The 19389-nt window shown below is 37.7% G+C and overlaps 1 protein-coding gene across 17 annotated transcripts in view; it reads right to left on the bottom strand.

Moving 5' to 3' along the window:
* HERC1 (HECT and RLD domain containing E3 ubiquitin protein ligase family member 1) overlaps window positions 1-19389 on the bottom strand; it is a 193301-nt gene that overhangs the window by 20801 nt on the left and 153111 nt on the right. For 14 of the 17 annotated variants that reach the window (XM_043555213.1, XM_043555218.1, XM_043555205.1 and 11 more), the window contains exons 49-63: window positions 17843-18113; window positions 17497-17710; window positions 16477-16733; window positions 15248-15375; window positions 13770-13897; window positions 12339-12539; window positions 11016-11146; window positions 10068-10267; window positions 9579-9684; window positions 7003-7149; window positions 4903-5004; window positions 3646-3819; window positions 1856-2149; window positions 525-590; window positions 233-358 (exon numbers count right to left, since the gene is read on the bottom strand). In XM_043555213.1, coding sequence (XP_043411148.1) covers window positions 233-358; window positions 525-590; window positions 1856-2149; window positions 3646-3819; window positions 4903-5004; window positions 7003-7149; window positions 9579-9684; window positions 10068-10267; window positions 11016-11146; window positions 12339-12539; window positions 13770-13897; window positions 15248-15375; window positions 16477-16733; window positions 17497-17710; window positions 17843-18113 — 2545 coding nt within the window. The remainder of the gene's footprint in view (window positions 1-232; window positions 359-524; window positions 591-1855; window positions 2150-3645; window positions 3820-4902; window positions 5005-7002; window positions 7150-9578; window positions 9685-10067; window positions 10268-11015; window positions 11147-12338; window positions 12540-13769; window positions 13898-15247; window positions 15376-16476; window positions 16734-17496; window positions 17711-17842; window positions 18114-19389) is intronic. The other 3 variants (XM_043555215.1, XM_043555220.1, XM_043555221.1) reach the window with 1 other exon arrangement.

Genomic DNA, 19389 nt, shown 5'->3' with positions numbered 1-19389 from the left:
TGTTAACTTCTGTAAATATGTACTAGGCAGGTCTGATGCTGATGCACTTGAAAGCAAGAAAAACTTAGAAAATTAACAAAAACCCTAGAAATCTTTTATTTGGAGGCTATACATGACTTTGTTCAGTTATTCCTCACCACAGATTACACAATGGAAAAATTTTTTTTAATGGCGAGGGAATCAGAATTGTTAGTTCCCAAGTTTCTTCTCCATTTCTTTACCCAGTAGTTACCTGTTGGGCCTGTGAGAATGAGGGAGCTGCTGCAGGTACCATAACATTTCTTCCAGCTTCTGCAAGCTGTCCATGCCTGCCAGCACCCCACAGGTAGACATCACATTTACCTCCCAAGTGCCAGTCCTGGAAAACCACAATCATCTCAAAATTAGATTCATTCATTCATTCATTCATTCATTCATTCATTCATTCAAGTATGTGCCAGCCTCTAAGAGAGACATGAGGTGACAAACACACACTTAAAATCAGAAGATTTACTGAGAACCACCATTTAGTTATCTTTACTGACCTCAGGTCTGGATGTTGCCCAAGACATAATTTGTTCATCCATGCCATTAATCCATTTACTGTTATCCTGTAAGACACAATAAACACCAAGATGAATCTTGCTTAATCAAAATGTATCTTTGCTTAACTAAGTCTTCTTTCCATAAAAGAACTTAGTAATACTGTAAGAAATTAAGAGGAGTTTTACAATCACACCAAATTTGACTATGCATGTTAATATTCTCCTTTATCATAAATAATTTTACTATCTACTATCACTATCACTAATACAATGGTGATTCGAAGCTAACCATTTATGTTTTCTGAGCACCAACAAGTACAAGAGTCACCACCCCCACGAACTAGCTGTACAGCAGCAGCAGGTCACTTCATCTTTCCAGGCTTCGATTTCCTCATCTACAAAATGACAAATTTGGGGCAAATGGGCTCAGAAGGACTCTTCTTAAATTAAAATTATATTTTATATCTATAAATAAATGACCTATACTTCGATAATTTCCCTCAATTCGTATTTCTGTTTTATACTGTATATTTATGTATTCAAATGTTTGTATGTACAAATATATATACATTTTTTAACATTTATTTATTTTCGAGCGACAGAGAGAAACAGAGCATGAGCAGGGGAGGGGCAGAGAGAGAGAGGGAGACACAGAATCCGAAGCAGGCTCCAGGCTGTGAGCTATCAGCACAGAGCCTGATGCAGGGCTCGAACTCACAAACCACGAGTTCATGACCTGAGCCGAGGTCGGATGCTTAACTGACTTAACTGACCCAGGTGCCCCCTGTATGTACAAATCTTAATTAAGCAAATATATTGTTAGATCAAGCGCTGGCCTGCACTATCTACATAGGCATTTTATCTACATCACAGTTTCTATATCTAGACACTCTCAATTAGAATAAGAAATAACAACTGGAATGCTCTTCTATATTCTTACTTTATGGAGATTAAAACATGATTAGAGTGTCAAATAATTCAGAGTCTTTATGTGGAATAAATCTCACAAGATGACCCAGGAAAAGATGCTAAAATATGTATAAATGAGGTACTAAACATGGCACCTATGGAGAAAAAGTGAGAAAATATGGGACTATGTCATTGAAAACCAACAAGTTTACAGGTGCTTCACAGTTCTCCTATAAACAATCTTTGTCACCATAGAGGGCTGCCATAAGACTGAAAATGACTATCTGAAAGCAAAACATTTTAAGTTTATCTAAAGGCATGCTTCTAGCTATCCAAGCTAGGAAATCCTGAAGGTCTGCTACTTGCTAAACATCCATGATACAATCTCAGCTGCATATAACAGCAGCTAATTTTAGGCTTACCATTAGGAATGTAAGCTCATCCTCTGGAACAGGCTCTAGATCAGGAACAGTAAAAGATTCTGGAAATTGTGCTCCGTTGGTCAGGGCTTCAGCAGCTTTTATGGTGGTTGAGAAACATTCTAACCAGGCCCACTCATTTGGATTCCAGGATGCTGGGTCAGGGAGGCAGTTCTGGTGGTGTGGTGGCACTGGAGGGTTACATAACAGCTGATCCAAATGCAGTCCCACAGCGAGGGAAGCCAGACATTGCATGTAGGGGCTATGAACAAGCTGATCGCCACAAACCACATGAGGCTAAGAGGAAATACATGAATGTTAAGTTGAAGAGTCTGTACCAAATATTATAAATTAACCTACCAGGCACCTGGATGGCTCAGTCTGTTCGTTAAGTGTCTGAGTCTTGATTTTGGCTCAGGTGATGATCTCATGGTTGTGAGATTGAGCCCAGCATTAGGCTCCACACTGGCGGTGGAGCCTGCTTAAGATTTTTCTCTCTCCCTCTGCCCCTCCCCCGCTCACACATGTCCTCTTTCAAAAGAATTAACCTGCTGTATTCTGAAAATCTGTAATTGTATTTTTTAAGTTTACTATTCTTTTGCACCTGAAACTAATATTACTCTGTATATTCAACTATAAATAAAACTTTAAAAAATAAAAACAAGAAAAAGTTCAGTTCTTTAAGATTTTTACTTTGAAATAATTTTAGATATACAGAGAGTTACAAGAGATAGAACAAGAATTCTTGTAAATCCTTCACTTAACTTCCCCTAATGTTAACACATAAGCATGGTACATTAATCAAAACTAAGAAATTAATATTGGCTACAATATTAACTAAACCACAGAACTTTATTTGGTTTTTCTACTAATGCCCTTTTCTGCTTCAGGATCTAATCCAGCACATCACACTGCATTTAGTAGTATATTTTCACTCTATAGTTTTTCATGAATAATAATGATAATGATAATAAAGGTAAAAAAGCAAGTAACTAAACCAAGGCAACCTCTTCCCTTCTCACATTTCCTCCTTTACAAGAGAATCCTGGTAGCCATCAAAGGAGATCACTCTTCTGTGGCCCTCCCTAACTGTGGCAGAGCAATTCTGTGAGACTCTGAGTAATTCAGAAAAGAGAACCTAGGCAAATGCATCAGTGAAGTTAACCGGGCACAGTAACAGTTGACTGTATTAATATAGCTTGGCTGAAAAAGAAGGAAATAACACCAAACAGCTCTGCCTAGGGGCAGCACACAGTGACTACTGAGGTCTGGAGGACAGACTACACAGTATCACAGCCTGGGCTACAGCTCCAAATTCCATTATTCCTGATTCTAGTATTTTAAGGACCCTACTCACTTCAGCCTTAGCTCTTCTACTTAACTTTCCACATGGATTCATCTGATACACAGAACGTTTACTCCAACATCCATATCCACCCCCATCTCTCAACTTCAGGATGGCAAAACCACACAAAAATAGATTTATGGGTCACAAAAGATGATACTCTGAAGGTACAGGTATTTTAAGAAGTTTTGGAGTGAATAAGTAATCTGAAAAGAAATTATACCAACACTATACAAATTTGAGGGTTATTTTAAAATTTTACTCCCACTAAAAGTAAAAGCAGGCTGAGGATTACTCAACAACTGTTCTAGACATGACTTAACTTTATTTGATTCTACCAAACAGCCCCACTTATTTTCCTTAGACCTTATGCTCTTAATTGCTATGCAATTCAAATGCTGGAGCAGCAGTCATGTGCAGATCTGTAGCAGTGAGTGTAATCGGTTACCTTTTCATAGGCATACTGCTCCTGAAGCATCATGGGTAGCCGCTCCAGAAATGCTCTCATGCAGGGAGCCATATTTAATCCCAGAACACCCTGCTGTTTCAGTGCTGTCCTACAGGTTGCTAAAACATGATTGGCGGCAGCCCATTCTGCTGTACAATTCACGACCAAAACATCCTGTTGGAAAACAAATCATGCCACATAGTTATTTAAATAAAAGATAAAAGAGAGATCATTCTATTACCATTCATATCTGAAATCCTTCCAGTTATTCCATTAAACACGTTTGCTTTTTGGACATTTTATGCTGTACCTTTAATGCTTATCGACTTCAAAACATCCTAAATTTTGCTAAGTAAAAACCAGTGAATAGGAACCATAAAATTTGTGAGCTACCTTGGCTTTGCTGATGCTCCTTAAAGAGACAACATTAATTCTTTGCTGTTTCATAGGACTTGCAGGAAAAGGTACCCAGTATACTTCCAATGTCTGACATGACCACAGGGGTACTATAGGAAAGAGTACTCTGTCTGCTGAGGGACACATCTACAGGACAAGCAGCTGGGCTCTAACTGTGGCTCTATGATTTATCTATAAAGGCCACTACTGCCTTGGCTCTGAGTCTGTATTTTACTGTTTATACAGGTTTAGAGCTCAATTTTAGTATCTTTTACCTACATAAAAAATAAACCAAAGCAGCACATTGGCTCTATTCATTAAGGGTATGAAGAGCAAGACTGCAGGAGATAATGTCATCTCTGACTTACTTCGCAGAAGGGGGCTAGTATGTATACACGTATACATATTTGTGTGTGTGCGTGTGTGTATGCAGTAAGTATTTTTTTAACTAGAATATTAAATTTGAAAGTCAAGATACATTTTGTATACTCGAGTTAAAGGTCTTTGGGGTGGTCCTGTGGTCCTACTTTTTAAAGAAAATTCTTTTGAGACAATTTACTGTTATCTCAAAAGTCATGGCAGAAAGTAAAAATCTACTTTATAACTTCCAACGGAACTTAAGTCGTTTGATGATTAGGCATTTCGCCAAAATCTAGGGTATGGTAAGAAGAGTACTAGATTATAAATCAGGAGGCCTGGGTTCTAGTTTTCCTTCTGTCACAAAATAGTTGTATTATCTTAGGCAAATAATAATCCCTCTGGATATGAGTTTTCTCCCCTGTAAAGCAGGCTACTTAGACTATGATTTCTAAGGTACCTTATAGACTTATCCCCTACGACTTTAGAGAATTGTAAAAGTACCTTCGATCTATTTGAGCAAGCAGCTACCCCGACATCTGGAATCCATACTGTGGTCTGAATAGCTCCAGAGCCTATCACTACAGTTTGCAAGACAGAGCCATCCTAAAATGAGAAGTAGTTATATCAGTACACATTACTTAACCTTAGTCATTATTTACATTTTTTTTTTCATTTTATTTTATTTTTTAAATTTACATCCAAGTTAGCATACAGTGCAACAATGATTTCAGGACTTCAGGATTCCTTAATGCCCCTTACCCATTTAGCCCATCCCCCCTCCAACAACCCCTCTAGTAACCCTCTGTTTGTTCTCTGTATTTAAGAGTCTCTTATGTTTTCTCCCCCTCCCTGTTTTTATGTTATTTTTGCTTCTCTTCCATTGTGTTCATTTGTTCTGTGTCTTAAAGTCCTCATATGAGTGAAGTCACATGATATTTGTCTTTCTCTAATTTCACTTAGCGTAATACCCTCTAGTTGTATCCACATAGTTGCAAATGGCAAGATTTCACTTTTTTTGATTACCGAGTAATACTCCATTGTATATATATACACCACATCCTCTTTATCCATTCATCCATCGATGGACATTTGGGCTCTTTCCATACTTTGGCTATTGTCGATAGTGCTGCTATAAACATGGGGGTGCATGTGTCCCTTCGAAACAGCACACCTGTATCCCTTAGATAAATACCTAGTAGTGCTATTGCTGGGTTGTAGGGAAGTTCTATTTTTAATTTTTTGAGGAACCTCCATACTGTTTTCCAAAATGGCTGCACCAGTTGGCATTCCCACTAGCAATACAAAAGAGATCCTCTTTCTCCGCATCCTCGCCAACATCTGTTGTTGCCTGAGTTGTTAATGTTAGCCATTCTGACAGGTGTGAGGTGGTATCTCCTTGTGGTTTTGATTTGTATTTCCCTGATGATGACTGATGTGGAACATTTTTTCATATGTTGGTTGGCCATCTGGATGTCTTCTTTGAATTCTTTTTTTTTAACGTTTATTTATTATTGAGAGAGAGAGACACAGAGACACAGAGAATGAACAGGAGAGGGACAGAGAGAGGGGGAGACACAGAATCTGAAATAGGCTCCGGGCTCTGAGCTGTCAGCACAGAGCCCGATGCAGGGCTCGAACTCACAAACTGTGAGATCATGATCTGAGCCAAAGTCGATCCCCCAACCAACTGAGCTACGTAGGCGCCCCTGGATGTCTTCTTTGGAGAAGTGATTATTCATGACTTTTGCCTATTTCTTCACTGGAATATTTGTTTCTTGGGTGTTGAGTTTGGTAAGTTCTTTAAAGATTTTGGATACCAACCCTTTATCTGATACGTCATTTGCAAATATCTTCTCCCATTCCGTCGGTTGCCTTTTAGTTTTGCTGATTGTTTCCTTCGCTGTCCAGCAGCTTTTTATTTTGATAAGGTTCCAAAAAGTTCAGTTTTGCTTTTGTTTCCCTTGCCTCTGGAGATGTGTTGAGTAAGAAGTTGCTGCAACTGAGGTCAAAGAGGTTTTTGCCTACTTTCTCCTCGAAGATTTTGATGGCTTCCCATCTTACATTTAGGTCTTTCATCCATTTTGAGTTTATTTTTGTGTATGGTATAAGAAAGTGGTCCAGGTTCATTTTTCTGCATGTCGCTGTCCAGTTTTCCCAGCACCACTTGCTGAAGAGACTGTCTTTATTCTATTGGATATTCTTTTCCGCTTTGTCAAAGATGAGTTGGCCATACATTTGTGGGTCCATTTCTGGGTTCTCTATTCTGTTCCAATGATCTGAGTGTCTGTTTTTGTGCCAGACATTTTAAATTTACACACTTCACATTCACAAAAACATTTTAGAAAAAAATCTATATACTCTAGTGAAATTTAGCAACGTCTAATTATATAGGTACTACCCAATTTTCTGGGGCCTTTTCTAGATGACTTTAAAAATATATCAATAAGAAAAATTAAAGAGTGGAGAATTCTGAAAGGAGTTTCTTCAGTACCCAAAGTATTAGTACACAAAATACTCCTAGGGATGGTTGGGTTAATTTTTACCATATGTAAGTTAATGCACAAACATTTCTTAAGATAAAAATAACATCTGTACTCTTACCCTTAAAGACCAAATGTTCATGAGCCCACCTAGTCCACCAGACACGAGGGCCAACCCATCAGAACTAAAGGCAACAGTCCGGACAGGGGTGATGTGTCCCCGCAGCTGATAAACACATTTGGCTCCGGCTGATTTCCTATATCCATCCTGCAATTCATTTTGATTTTTAGCATATATTGAAATTAAAACAAACTTATAGATTCAAGATTTATAATTCATTCTTGGAAATTTTATATTTCAGTAAAAAACTGGGCAAGAGGGAAGGACAACTCTCTCATAGGTTTACCTTGAGAAAATAATAAAATAACAACGTGGTTCTCCTTGGCTCCTCTGAAACTGAGTTCATATTTTTTGACACCCTTCTAAGTGAATTTCCTATTCTTCAAACCGGCAGAAATTATAATTTTAAGTTCCAATTATCCCTCAGAGATAGAAAAATCCTAACTTCTGCTTTTTAATGAGTGTTTTAATTTTTAAATTTAGCTTTATGTAATTTTCATTTTTAGCTCCTAAAATTCATGAATTGCACATGTTGGTTCTATATAAACAGGCTCTTCTTTTTGATGGCCAATGGTTCTGTCTGTTACGTGGTGTCTAATTTCATGTTTGCATTGTTGCATCTTGCACGTTTTAATTTTTTTAAGTTAATTTATTTGATGAGGGAGGGAGAGAGAGAGACAGAGACAGAGAACACGAGAGGTGGAGGGGCACAGAAAGAGGATCCCAAGCACGCTCTGCACTGTCAGCATAGAGCCCAAAGCAGGGCTTGAACCCACAAACCATGAGATTATCACCTGAGCTGAAATCAAGAGTTGGAAGCTTAACCAACTGAACCACCCAGGTGCCCCTGCCTTGCACGTTTTAGAAGTGAGATAGGTCCAAAGGGCTACTCTCTAGTACAAACAGAAAATCAGATTTATCTTTAGTGCCTCCATTTCCACTTCTTTTTCATTAAGAAAAAATTTTTTTAATGTTTATTATTATTTTTGAGAGCAGGGGAAGGGCAGAGAGAGAGGGAGACACAGAATGAAGCAGGCTCCAGGCAGTGAGCTGTGAGCACCTGTCAGCACAGAGCCCAGTGTGGGGCTCGAACTTACCAACTGCAAGATCATGACCTGAGCTGAAGTCAGATGCTTAACTGAGCCACCCAGATGTCCCTCCCAATTCTACTTCTATATTTTCCTCTCATTAGTGAGCTATTTACCTCTCCCTCTTAACCTCTTTGTTCCTGTCCTTAAGCTCCCTCTTCCTTCTAGTTATGACAGTGTATATTACCAGATGTACTTATTTATCCAGATATAACATAAGGTATATTTCTTCCAGGGGTATTTGTATCATGAGCAAAAAGAAAGAGCAACAGAAGGTGCAAACCGTTAGCTCAGGGATGCCATATGACTGGCCACCAAGTATTTTAAATAATTTTAAGTCAGGTGCCAATGTTTAATATTGGGAGATTTGACTTAAAATGCTGGGCTTCTGGCTTCTATCAGGAAAAAAAGAGACAATCTGGTAACAATAGCCTCATTTCTGGATGGCGGCAATCAATTCTCTGGCAGCCGTGTCCTTTATAGAAAGCATGTGTGTTTCTAGGTTTTTTGTTTTTACCCTCTCCACACCAACTCCCAGCTTTTTGAGTTTATGTTGCTTGTTTAGATGGCCTTATAAGCATCTATCTGAATCTGTAAACTTTTTTTAAATCTTTTTTTTTTTAATTTTTTTTTCAACGTTTATTTATTTTTGGGACAGAGAGAGACAGAGCATGAACGGGGGAGGGGCAGAGAGAGAGAGGGAGACACAGAATCGGAAACAGGCTCCAGGCTCTGAGCCATCAGCCCAGAGCCTGACGCGGGGCTCAAACTCACGGACCGCGAGATCGTGTCCTGGCTGAAGTCGGACGCTTAACCGACTGCGCCACCCAGGCGCCCCTTAAATCATTTTTTTAAAAATGTTTATTTATTTTTGAGAGAGAGAGAGAGAGAGAGAGAGAGAGAGAGAATGCGATCAGGGGAGGGGCAGAAAGAAAGGAAGACAGAGAATCCTAAGCGGCTCTGTGCTGTCTGCACAGAGCCCAGTGCAGGGCTTGAACTCACCAACTGTGAAATCATGACCTAAGCCGAAATCAAGAGTGGGATACTTAACAGACTGAGCCACCCAGGCACCCCCTGTAACCTCCTTTGAAGTTAAAGGAATTGTTCTTCATAGGTGGAATGTGGTATCAGCAGCAGATACTTTGGACAGGGGTGTTCCTGTGGTGTTCCCATTTCACTGTACCAAAGATTTAGGACTTCTCTATCTGTAGTACCAAATAATATCCATTACTATAAATGATCACCACTCAGTGTATCTTGAATGTCTCACTTTAACAAGCAATCATGCTGTCCTGACTTATAAAAAATAAGGCCAATTCAGAAAACACACAAAGTATGACAATTATTCATGTTTCTGACAATTATTCATGGATCTTGCCCTTTAAGATACTGAGTAGTGAGTATCTCGGTAATCAAAGGAGGATTACTTTGATAACACAAACCATCTTTGGTTTCAGATAAGGTCTTCAAAAGCACCAGAACATTTACCTGGCAATTTGACTCCTGGTCCCACCATCCTTCTGAACTAGTCACACTGGTCTGTGTGGTATCTTGTGGAATACGCCAAACACATACCAAGCCACTCTGACAGCCACTTAAAAATTAATCATGTAAAACCAAAACACATGTCAATATGCAGAAGTAAATATACTTTCAAAGAGCAATCAATTAAAGACCTGATAAAACTGTTACAATATTATTTTAAAAATTATTTGCAATAGGTATATGCTATAATCTTTTACAAGAATTACAAGAAGGATCGATATTCTAGCAACATCACACCCAGATAAGGAGCATTCCAACTTCCATATTTTGCCTTATTTCTCTAAGGTAATCTTATGGAATTATACATTATAAGAATAGTAACAGGCAAACTGTTTAAGACCACTGAAAAGCCATATTTAGCGCAAGTAACAGTCCATAATAATATAAAAATTAAGACACACACACACACACACACACAAATTTATAACATACGTAGCCATCAGTAAATGCAATTTGGATCCTTTCCCAGGGAGGCTGCACCAAGCAATGCCATTTACAATAGATGGATGGCAGAGTGAATGTAGACAGCGCCAGCATCCTGAAATAGGCCCCCAGAGTTTCACATTTTCTTCTTTGGCACATGTCATAAGAATATGACCTGTTGGGTCCCACTTCATACTAACAAGAGTATCCTTAAAATGACAGGGAGAGAAAAAAAAAACTCAGTAATTTATGACCTATACTTCCATTACTCAATTATTTTGAAATCAACATTTTATGCAAATAAGATACCGTCATATCATTCCCAATCACAAGACAACTCACCCTTTAATATAATCTGCATTATATACACTTGCTACAGTCAAAGCTCAGTAAATGTTAGTTGAATGAATGAACTAGGAAATTCTGATTCAGAAGGAATTCAGAATTATTGACTTGTAATCATTAGAATAATGAAAAAGAAACTTAAAAAAAAGCATCCTTCATACCAAAATAGCAAACATTATGAGAATCTAAGACATATTGTATGTTTACATGGTTGCCGTCGTGTTCTTCTGACATTTTTTTATTTTTACCCTCCTTCACACTTTCAACCCCTGCCTTCATGCACTTATGTTTTGCCTAGATGGCCCTGTAAGCATTAGAACCAGCAACCCTTTTTAAGGTAAAGGAATCATTCTTCACAGATGGAATTTCTAGCATGACAGGGGGTGTTCCAAGGGTACTCCTATTTTACTGTTTTGGTTTTACTTCTTTCTTGGCTTGATGGCTTTCTTACACAGACCTTTCCATGTATATACATGGTCAAAAGATTTTGTGTAACAATAGAATATGAAATCATAAGTGAACTATGTTAAGAAAGTTTAAAGAAAACTAGTATCAAGCAATACTATAGTAAAAAAACAAGAAAAAGTAACCATCTGGGAAAGATGTTTTTACCTTATGTGCATCAATTAGAACAATGCCTCCTTTCTCAAGTGGTTCCTTCGTTCCCAGTAACAATTTTCCATCAAAAAATCCTACTGCAAATGGTCTGTCTTCACTGAACCAAGCAATGCAAGTTACAGACACTAACACGATTAAAAAAAAAATTTTTTTAAGAAAAAAATATGACACTCATATGTCACTGTCTAACTTAAAAGACATATTTTTGCAACATATGCTACCACAACCACTCCAAGTAAATTTCCAAACATCTCTTTGATGCATTTATTAGATAAAAGGTAGGCTGAGAGCAGGGATTCTGTGTAACTTACTTTAAAAGTATTATAATAAGTGACAAGGACTACCTCATTTTTAACCTTTTATTCTTTTCAGATGATTACTGAAAAGTTAAATTCCTTGCTGATTCCAAGTCCATGTACCAGGTTCCTTCCTTTTGGACCAGAATCTACTATGAAACTGAGAAATGAAATAATCCATCACAGAAAGAAAATTATCTGTCCCTTCTTTTGCTTAATATTCCTTACTCTATGTGTTTCCATATTTTACCAAACATGTTCTAACAATCTACATTCATATTTGCTTCTTCAAGTACACATAACTCTGGAAAACTACAAGAAAAGTAAGAAACAGTATTTATCTGTGGGAGTAGAATGGGGACATGTGGAATGAGTGGATGGGAAAAAGACTTTTCACTGCCTATCTTCTTAAACTTTAAGATTTTTGAACCCCATGAAGGTATTACCTATTTAAAAAAAAAAAAACCCTAAATTTAAAAAACACTTGTTCTATTCTGTGCCATTTAAGCTGGGACCGTGATCTGTGAAATACTCCACTCCCCCCAAACAATTAAAAAAACCATGTAGTAAGATGTCTATGCATCCAAAGGGAACACAGAAAATAAATGAAAGGAGACTTCCTACACTCTCTTGTCATACCAGGAACGTCCCTCCTCCTCCTTCCATTTCCTCAATTTCATTTGTTAACAATTTCATCTCTACCAATGATTATAATTCTTTTCTCTTGGACATTCCTAACTTTCAAGGGAAATTGGCAGCCCCACTTAAGTTTCAGACACTCACACAAAGGATGAATGACTAATACAATACTATTAGATCTCATTTTGGCAGAGGTATGTGGTAGATGTTGGGAGGGAATTATCTTTCAACGTAGTAACTAACTAAAACGAAATACCAACTGGAAAATTTAGAAAACAAAGCCAAAAGTAATATTAACTCTGCATTTTTGAAAGCAAGTGCCAAAAAAAATAAGTTTTTTGATTGGGGGAAATACTTTCTTAATGAGACGCAAGTCATTTACCATCTTTTCGATAGCAATGTTCCAATTCTCGACGGTGCATGGTGGATACATCAACAACTTCTATCAGTCCTAGAGAGCCATCCATCCGTCCCACCAACAATAATTCTGGAGACTCTCCTGACCAGGCTGTAGCTGGACCCTCTTCTGGCCATGCCAGGGCAGATACCCAATGAGGCTGAATATCTACTAATCCTTTACCTCCTAAAGAGGGAGAAAATGTTAACTAGTTACTTAATCCTTAAAAACAATAATACAAAAATATTAATTCTAATATTCACTCAAGGCAGTCCTCAATTTCATAATAGTGTATTAATAAATACAATTATAAGGCAGGATCCTTCATTTATATACTATATATGATTATCAAATTCACAGGCTTTCCTATAACTACTAATGGGACAAAAATGACAGCTTTATTTATTTTAAAGTTTATTTATTTTTGAAAGAGAGAATTGTGACAGAGTGTGAATGGAGGAGGGGCAGAGAAACAGGGAGACACAGAATCCAAAGTAGGCTCCAGACTCTGAGCTGTCAGCAGAGAGCCCAATATGAGGCTCAAACCACAAACTGTGTGATCATGACCTGAGATGAAGTCGGATGCTTAACCGACTGAGCCACTCAGATGCTTCAAAGTGATAGCTTTATTAAAGAAGGAGTAAAGGAGGGGCGCCTGGGTAGCTCAGTCGGTTGAGCATCGGACTTTGGCTTAGGTCATGATGCATGGTTCATGAGCTCCACATCAGGCTCACTGCTGTCAGTGCGGAGCCTGCTTCTGATCCTCTGTTCCCTTCCCCTGCTCACGTTCTCTCTCTCAAAAATAAATACAAACTTTTAAAAAAATAAAAAGGAGTAAAGGAAAATATTCAGTGCAGAAATGTCAAACACTTACATCCTTTCCTAATAATTACTGAAAATCAAATTAACGTAAGAAATTTCCCTAGAGTTAAGGCTAGCTTTTCCTTCAAATCTGTGAAACATAGAAAAGCCTTTCTTCAAATATGCAAAAACAAACAAAATTATGCAATAAGCCTAAGATTATAATAATTTTTACTTTCCAGAGACATATCATTAAAAATTGAAATGAGTTTGTACCTGTGAATTAGACAAAATTAGTAGAAATATTTCAAGTGATTCAAAAGAATGCATCACTGAAAACTCATAGCTCAAAACCTATTCTGAACACTTATAGTAGTATGTGAAAAGAATTTTTAGCTTACAATTACCAGGTTAGTCAAAACTCTTAGAAAGAGAAGTCAGGAAATGATCATTTCCTCTTTAATTTAAACTATAATATGCACACATCTACACAGTTGATGAACAGACTGTGAGTTTCAAGGTGAAAGGAAGCCAATGTTTGGACTCAGAAAGCGAAAAAAAAAAAAGGCTTAAAAAGTACCTTCAGTAATTTGCTAGTATTGGCATGACTCTTACCATTAACTTGCCAAATATTCACCATCTTTTCCAAGGCCCCAGCTAGATATTTGCCACTGATACTCCAGGAAACAGGTGAGAAACTTGGATCACTGGGTGACCCCAGGCTCTCCTCAGCATCTCCTTCTCTAAAATATAAAAGACACATATGGGATTCTAATCCCCATCATCCAAAAATATATAAAACCTCAAATCTTAAAATAAAGGTTTCATATGGACTGAAGTAAATAATAGAGACTCTTCATTTCAGAAGCTTGGCTAGCAGTATTTGACAATCACATATTTGCCAGCATTTGTCATGGTGTGAAAAATGTAGAATTAAAGAAGAGTGATGCTTAGATTACCCAATTACCATAGTAGATAATTTCTCAACAAAGACATTCTGATTCTTTATGGGTTGTAAACCTGGTTATTATTCAGAGCACAATGATTCTTGTTTGCCTAATCTCTAGGGAAGCTCTCAGAAAGGAAATACCTATGCCAGCTATAAAACTATAAAGGCTGTTAACATTCTGTAAGAAATATCATTAATTCCTAAATAATCCTTAAAGAATGATGGAATATTAGCCTACTGTTTTACAGAATTTAGCATTTATAATGCTAGCATAGTAGACCTTGATTTAATTCTAAGACACTGTTAAAATTTTTATTTTCTTAATTACTATCCCGGAAATTTAAAAACACACACCAGAGATATAGTAAGACTATTCTAAAAGAAAAACTGTAGGGGGCCTGGGTGGCTCAGATGGTTGAGCATCCGACTCTTGATTTCAGCTCAGGTCATGATCCCATGGTTGTGGGATCAAACCCCACACTGGAGTCCATGCTAAGTGTGGAGTCTGCTTAAGATCCTCTCTCTCAGAGCACCTGGTGGGCTCAAACAGTTATGCATCTGACTCTTGATTTCAGCTCAGGTCATGATTTCACAGTTTGTGGGATTGAGCCCTATGTTGGGCTCTGCGCTGATAGTGCAAAGCTTACTTGGGATTTCTCTCTCTCTCTCTCTCTCTCTCTCTCTCTCTGCGCCTCTCCCCTGCTCTCAAAATAAATAAACTTAATCAGGGCACCTGGATGGCTCAGTTGGTTGAGCATCTGACTTCGGCTCAGATCATGATCTCCCAGTTTGTGGGTTCAAGCCCCACATCAGGCTCTGTGCTGACAGCTCAGAGCCTGGAGTTTGTTTCGGATTCTGTGTCTTCCCCCCCACCCACCCCTCCCTCACCTGTTCTCTGTCTCCCTCTCTTTCCCAAATATAAACATTAAAAACAATTTTTTTTTTAATTTTCCCTTTTTCTCCCTCTGCCCCCTCCCTGGCTCTTGCTCTCTAAAAAATAAAACAAATTAAAATTAAGAAAAATATAAAAGAAAAATTGTAATAACTTTTAATGACACTGTGATTACATTAATACAACCAAGATGAAACATGTTTAGGACTCTTATTTTAAATGTTACACATGAGAGCTGATGTTAGCACTCACAATCTGTTGAACACACAGGTTTGTTGCAGTGAATATTGCTTCTTAGTAACATTCCATACCCGGATGGTACCATCATTGCCACTTGTAGCCAAAAGTCCTTTTTTATTACACCAAACACAAGTCATCACCTAGAAAGGTTGAAAAAGTCCAACGATTTTTAATTAAGTTTTTTATTTTAATTCTAGTATAGTTAACATACCGTGTTATATTAATTGCAGGTGCACAATACAGTGATTCAACAATCCTATACATTACTCAGTGCTCATCATGATTAGTGTACTTTTAACCCCTTCACCTATTTCACTCCCACTCCCACCCACCTCCCTTCTGGTAACCTTCTCTACAGAGTTCTGTTAGAGTTAAGGGTCCACTCTTTGGCTTGTCTCTTTTTTATTCCTTTATTCATTTGTTTTGTTTCTTAAATTCCACATATGAGTGTAATCGTGGTATTATCTTTCTCTGATTAATTTATTTTGTTTAGCATTATACTCTCCAGCTTCAGCCATGTTGTCGCAAATGGCAAGATTTCATTCTGACAAAGTCCAACATTTTTGAGCAAGTTTTGATTCAAATGATTTTGTCATTCTGTATCTATCAAATTAAAAAATAATCTACCAGAAAATTGTAAAAGAAAAATATTCATGTTATAGCATAATATATACATGGTTTCACTCTTTCCTAATTGGCTTGTAAACATACATCTATTTGTATGGCTTTAAAGTACTATGCCTAAACTCATTTGAGTTATTGCAGACCTATGAGAATCTTTACTAAACATGTTTATTTAATTCAATAAAGTATAAATATTTCAACATATATTATACAAAATAAACAACACAGACTAAGAAGTGACTTTTAAAGTGGTAATAACGGAAGTCAGTCTTCATTTCCTAAACTGCCCTTGTCAATGCTCAAGGGTCTGGTAAGTTAGATTAACACAGCGGTTAACAATTTCTTCTCCTCTTGCACATATAAGCCCTCATCTTTTGTGAGGTAATTCCCTTGGTTTTCTTCTCATCCCCCATCTGATTTTTCTATTTGTACACTACTATGTCAACCCAACATACAGAGAAAGGAAAGCTGGTAACTACTAGACAAATATTGGTAATTGTGCGTGTGTGTGCACGAGGCAGAGAGAGAGACACTTAAGATCTAAGCTCTCAGAGAAGGGCAGAAACTATTTCATCTTACATAAGGGGATTAACATACTTAGGGCTCAAAATACATACTCTGTTTTGATGAGCCTCCAACTTGATAAAGGAGCATTTCCTGAGATCTCCTCCCATATCAGCGAGTGTTTGGGGAGTAGTTTGGTTGTCGCGGTCATGTGCAGCAAGAGTGCGCACAAGCTGTTGAGCAGCCCATTGCCTATGCTGTGAGGACAGCCTGGAGGAGAGGCAGCAGGCTGCCAGGGCATTAGCCAGCTCCAGAGGGCCTACAGCAGAAGGATCATAGGAAGGATGGGCATACAATTGGGCAGTTAAACCTGCTTAAACAAAACAATGAAATGATGCCCAGGTAAGAGCTGGTGGTGGTAAACAAAAAAAATGGGTTAACCCATATCTTTTAAAAATTAGCACTTTTGCAAGCAATCAATTCACTAAGATATGCATACAAGGTATAAAGCATTTATCTCCTATCACATTCTCTAATAAATCTGATTCATTGCAAATATACATTTATGTACATCAAGAGTCTTTGCTCTAAGTACACACAGATTCAGAATGCATCAGAAATAATTTCAAAGCCAGGGCAGAGACAGCATGCCCTAAAAAGTAAGAGTTTGGCTTTTGCTGCTCAAAAGTGATCATAACAGCCAGTCAAGGGGCTGGGCTGATAGATCCCAAAGCCCATCTATCTCGGCCGAATGGTCCTGATGAAGAGAAGGGTAGAGACAATAGTGATTAAGGAGTCCCTTCAAACTGTTATCATCTTATGACAAAGAGAAAAATAGCCGTATCTTTACATAAATTTTATTAAGGACACCTAACCAAGATTATTATCTATTGTGATTCAAACCATAATCTAATAGAATAATCAAACCAAGATTAATTTGGTACATTTTCTAATATCTGTTTCCATGCACCATGAAAAAGGATCCATGTAGTTTTTTATGATCTGAACTTAAGAAGTATACATGACGCTATGTAATTTATCACTTACAACAACTCTAAAACACGTTTTAAAAAGCACACATCAAATTGATTACAAGACTGTATATTTAAAATGGTAAATGGTATGAAACTTACCTTTCTTTTCAACTTCAGATTTATCATAGTTAGGTCTCAGTTTGGCCCCCTTGTCTGCTAGTAATGCCACAAGGGCCTGAGTTACAACAAAGTTTGGGGAGGTTACAAGCTTATTCTCTTCAGCAATTCCTCGGAGAAAGCTGGGTAGAAACTTTCGCTGAATTGGATCATCGACCGTGGTTAGATTTACACCTGTTGCAGCAGAAATCAAGTTCTGAAGAGGCAATTGGAACAAACAGGTTTAATTTTTACATATAATTTTGGAACAAAAAGATTTCACCTCAAAAGGCTCTTTAAGAATTGGTCAGAAATAACGCAACACGAAAAGCAGTGAAAACCAGCTTACCTGTGTACACAACTGCACCAGGAGTTTGGCAGCACTAGGAGTGTTTGATGCCAGACATCCCACTGCTGTGCTCAGATAGGCCAGGCAAGAGATGGGCTTACTGGCCTTGCTGTGCCCGCCTCGTGAGCGTTCTGAGGTGCTTGCCATGGCAGAAGGGCTGGTAGAAAGGCCAGCTCTCCCTGCTGCGGCCAAGCACATTAACCGAACCAGTGTTCGGATATCTGTAAGCCCCAGAGACTCCAGGCCAGCAGCCAGGCTACAGCTGGAACCACTGCCAAGAAAGAAAAAACACTTCAGATGGATAAAGAAAACAGATTTCTGAAGGGACCACTGGGAGCCCCACCTATCAGCCAAAGTACCAATAACTAAAATAAAAGTCAACCTGCAATATTACTAGCCATATGTATCTTAAGATAAGTCAAAAAATATTAAGCTGGAAACTGTTAAGATTTTAATTATTTTATTTTAATTTCATGAACTTGGAAGTATAACTAAGTATAATACACAAGAAAGTTCACAAACTGTGAGTTTTCACAAACAGAACCAACATTACCAACACCTCAGAAGCCTGCTTGGGTTCTTCTCAGTCACTAGACCCCTAAAAATAACGAATACCAATGACTTTTTAAGTTGTGTATCAGTTTTGCCTGTTTTGAACTTTATATAAATAAGATAAAGTCTGTAATCTTTTGTGTCTGGCTTCTTTTAAGACTCATCCACGTTGTTGCATTATAGCAGTAGATACTCATTTTCATTGACATATTAATAAAATCTACCATAATTCATTTCTCCATACAGATGACAATTAGGTGGTTTCTAGCATGGGGCTATTGTAAATAGCAGTGCCATGAAGTTCTTGCTTATGTCTTCTGGTGCACATATAGAAGCACTTCTGCTGAATATATACCCAGGAGTAGCTTTCTAGGTGATAGAGTATGTTCATATTCACCTTTGGTTGGTACTATTGAATGGTTTTCCAAAGTAGCTGTACCAATTCACTTCCTTACTGGCAGAGTGTTTTGGGTGTTCCACATTTTCTAGGTGCTCACATTTTCCCAACAGTCTTTTCGATTTTACCCTTTCTAATAGGTGTATTTATATCTCACTGGTTTTCCATTTTCATTTCTCTGAAGACTAATGAGGCTGAAGACCTCATTTTCCATGTTTACTGGCCATTTGGAGATCCTCTTGTATTATTTTGCATTTTGCCCACTTCTTCTATGAGTTGTCTCTTCTTCTCATGGATTTGTAGAAATTCTTTACATGTTCTGTTGGTTATATGCATTGTTCATATCTTCTCCCATTAAGTGGCTCATTTTTTTTACTTTCTGACTTTTTATTTTCTTAATGACTTTTGCTGAAGAGAAGTTCTTTTTTAATGTAGTTCAATTTATCAATCTTTTTCTTGATGATGAATGCTTTTTGTGACTCACTTAAGAAAACTGTACCTATCCCAAGAGAATAAATTCTTCCTACCTTAGAGAAACATTATTGATTTATCTTTCACATTTAGATCTAAAAGCCACTTGGAAATATTTGTCTTATAT

The sequence above is a fragment of the Prionailurus bengalensis genome, chromosome B3, assembly GCF_016509475.1.
Source record: "Prionailurus bengalensis isolate Pbe53 chromosome B3, Fcat_Pben_1.1_paternal_pri, whole genome shotgun sequence".
NCBI lineage: Eukaryota > Metazoa > Chordata > Mammalia > Carnivora > Felidae > Prionailurus > Prionailurus bengalensis.
Note: the sequence above shows the minus strand (reverse complement) of the source record. Positions and strands in the feature narration are given on the sequence as shown.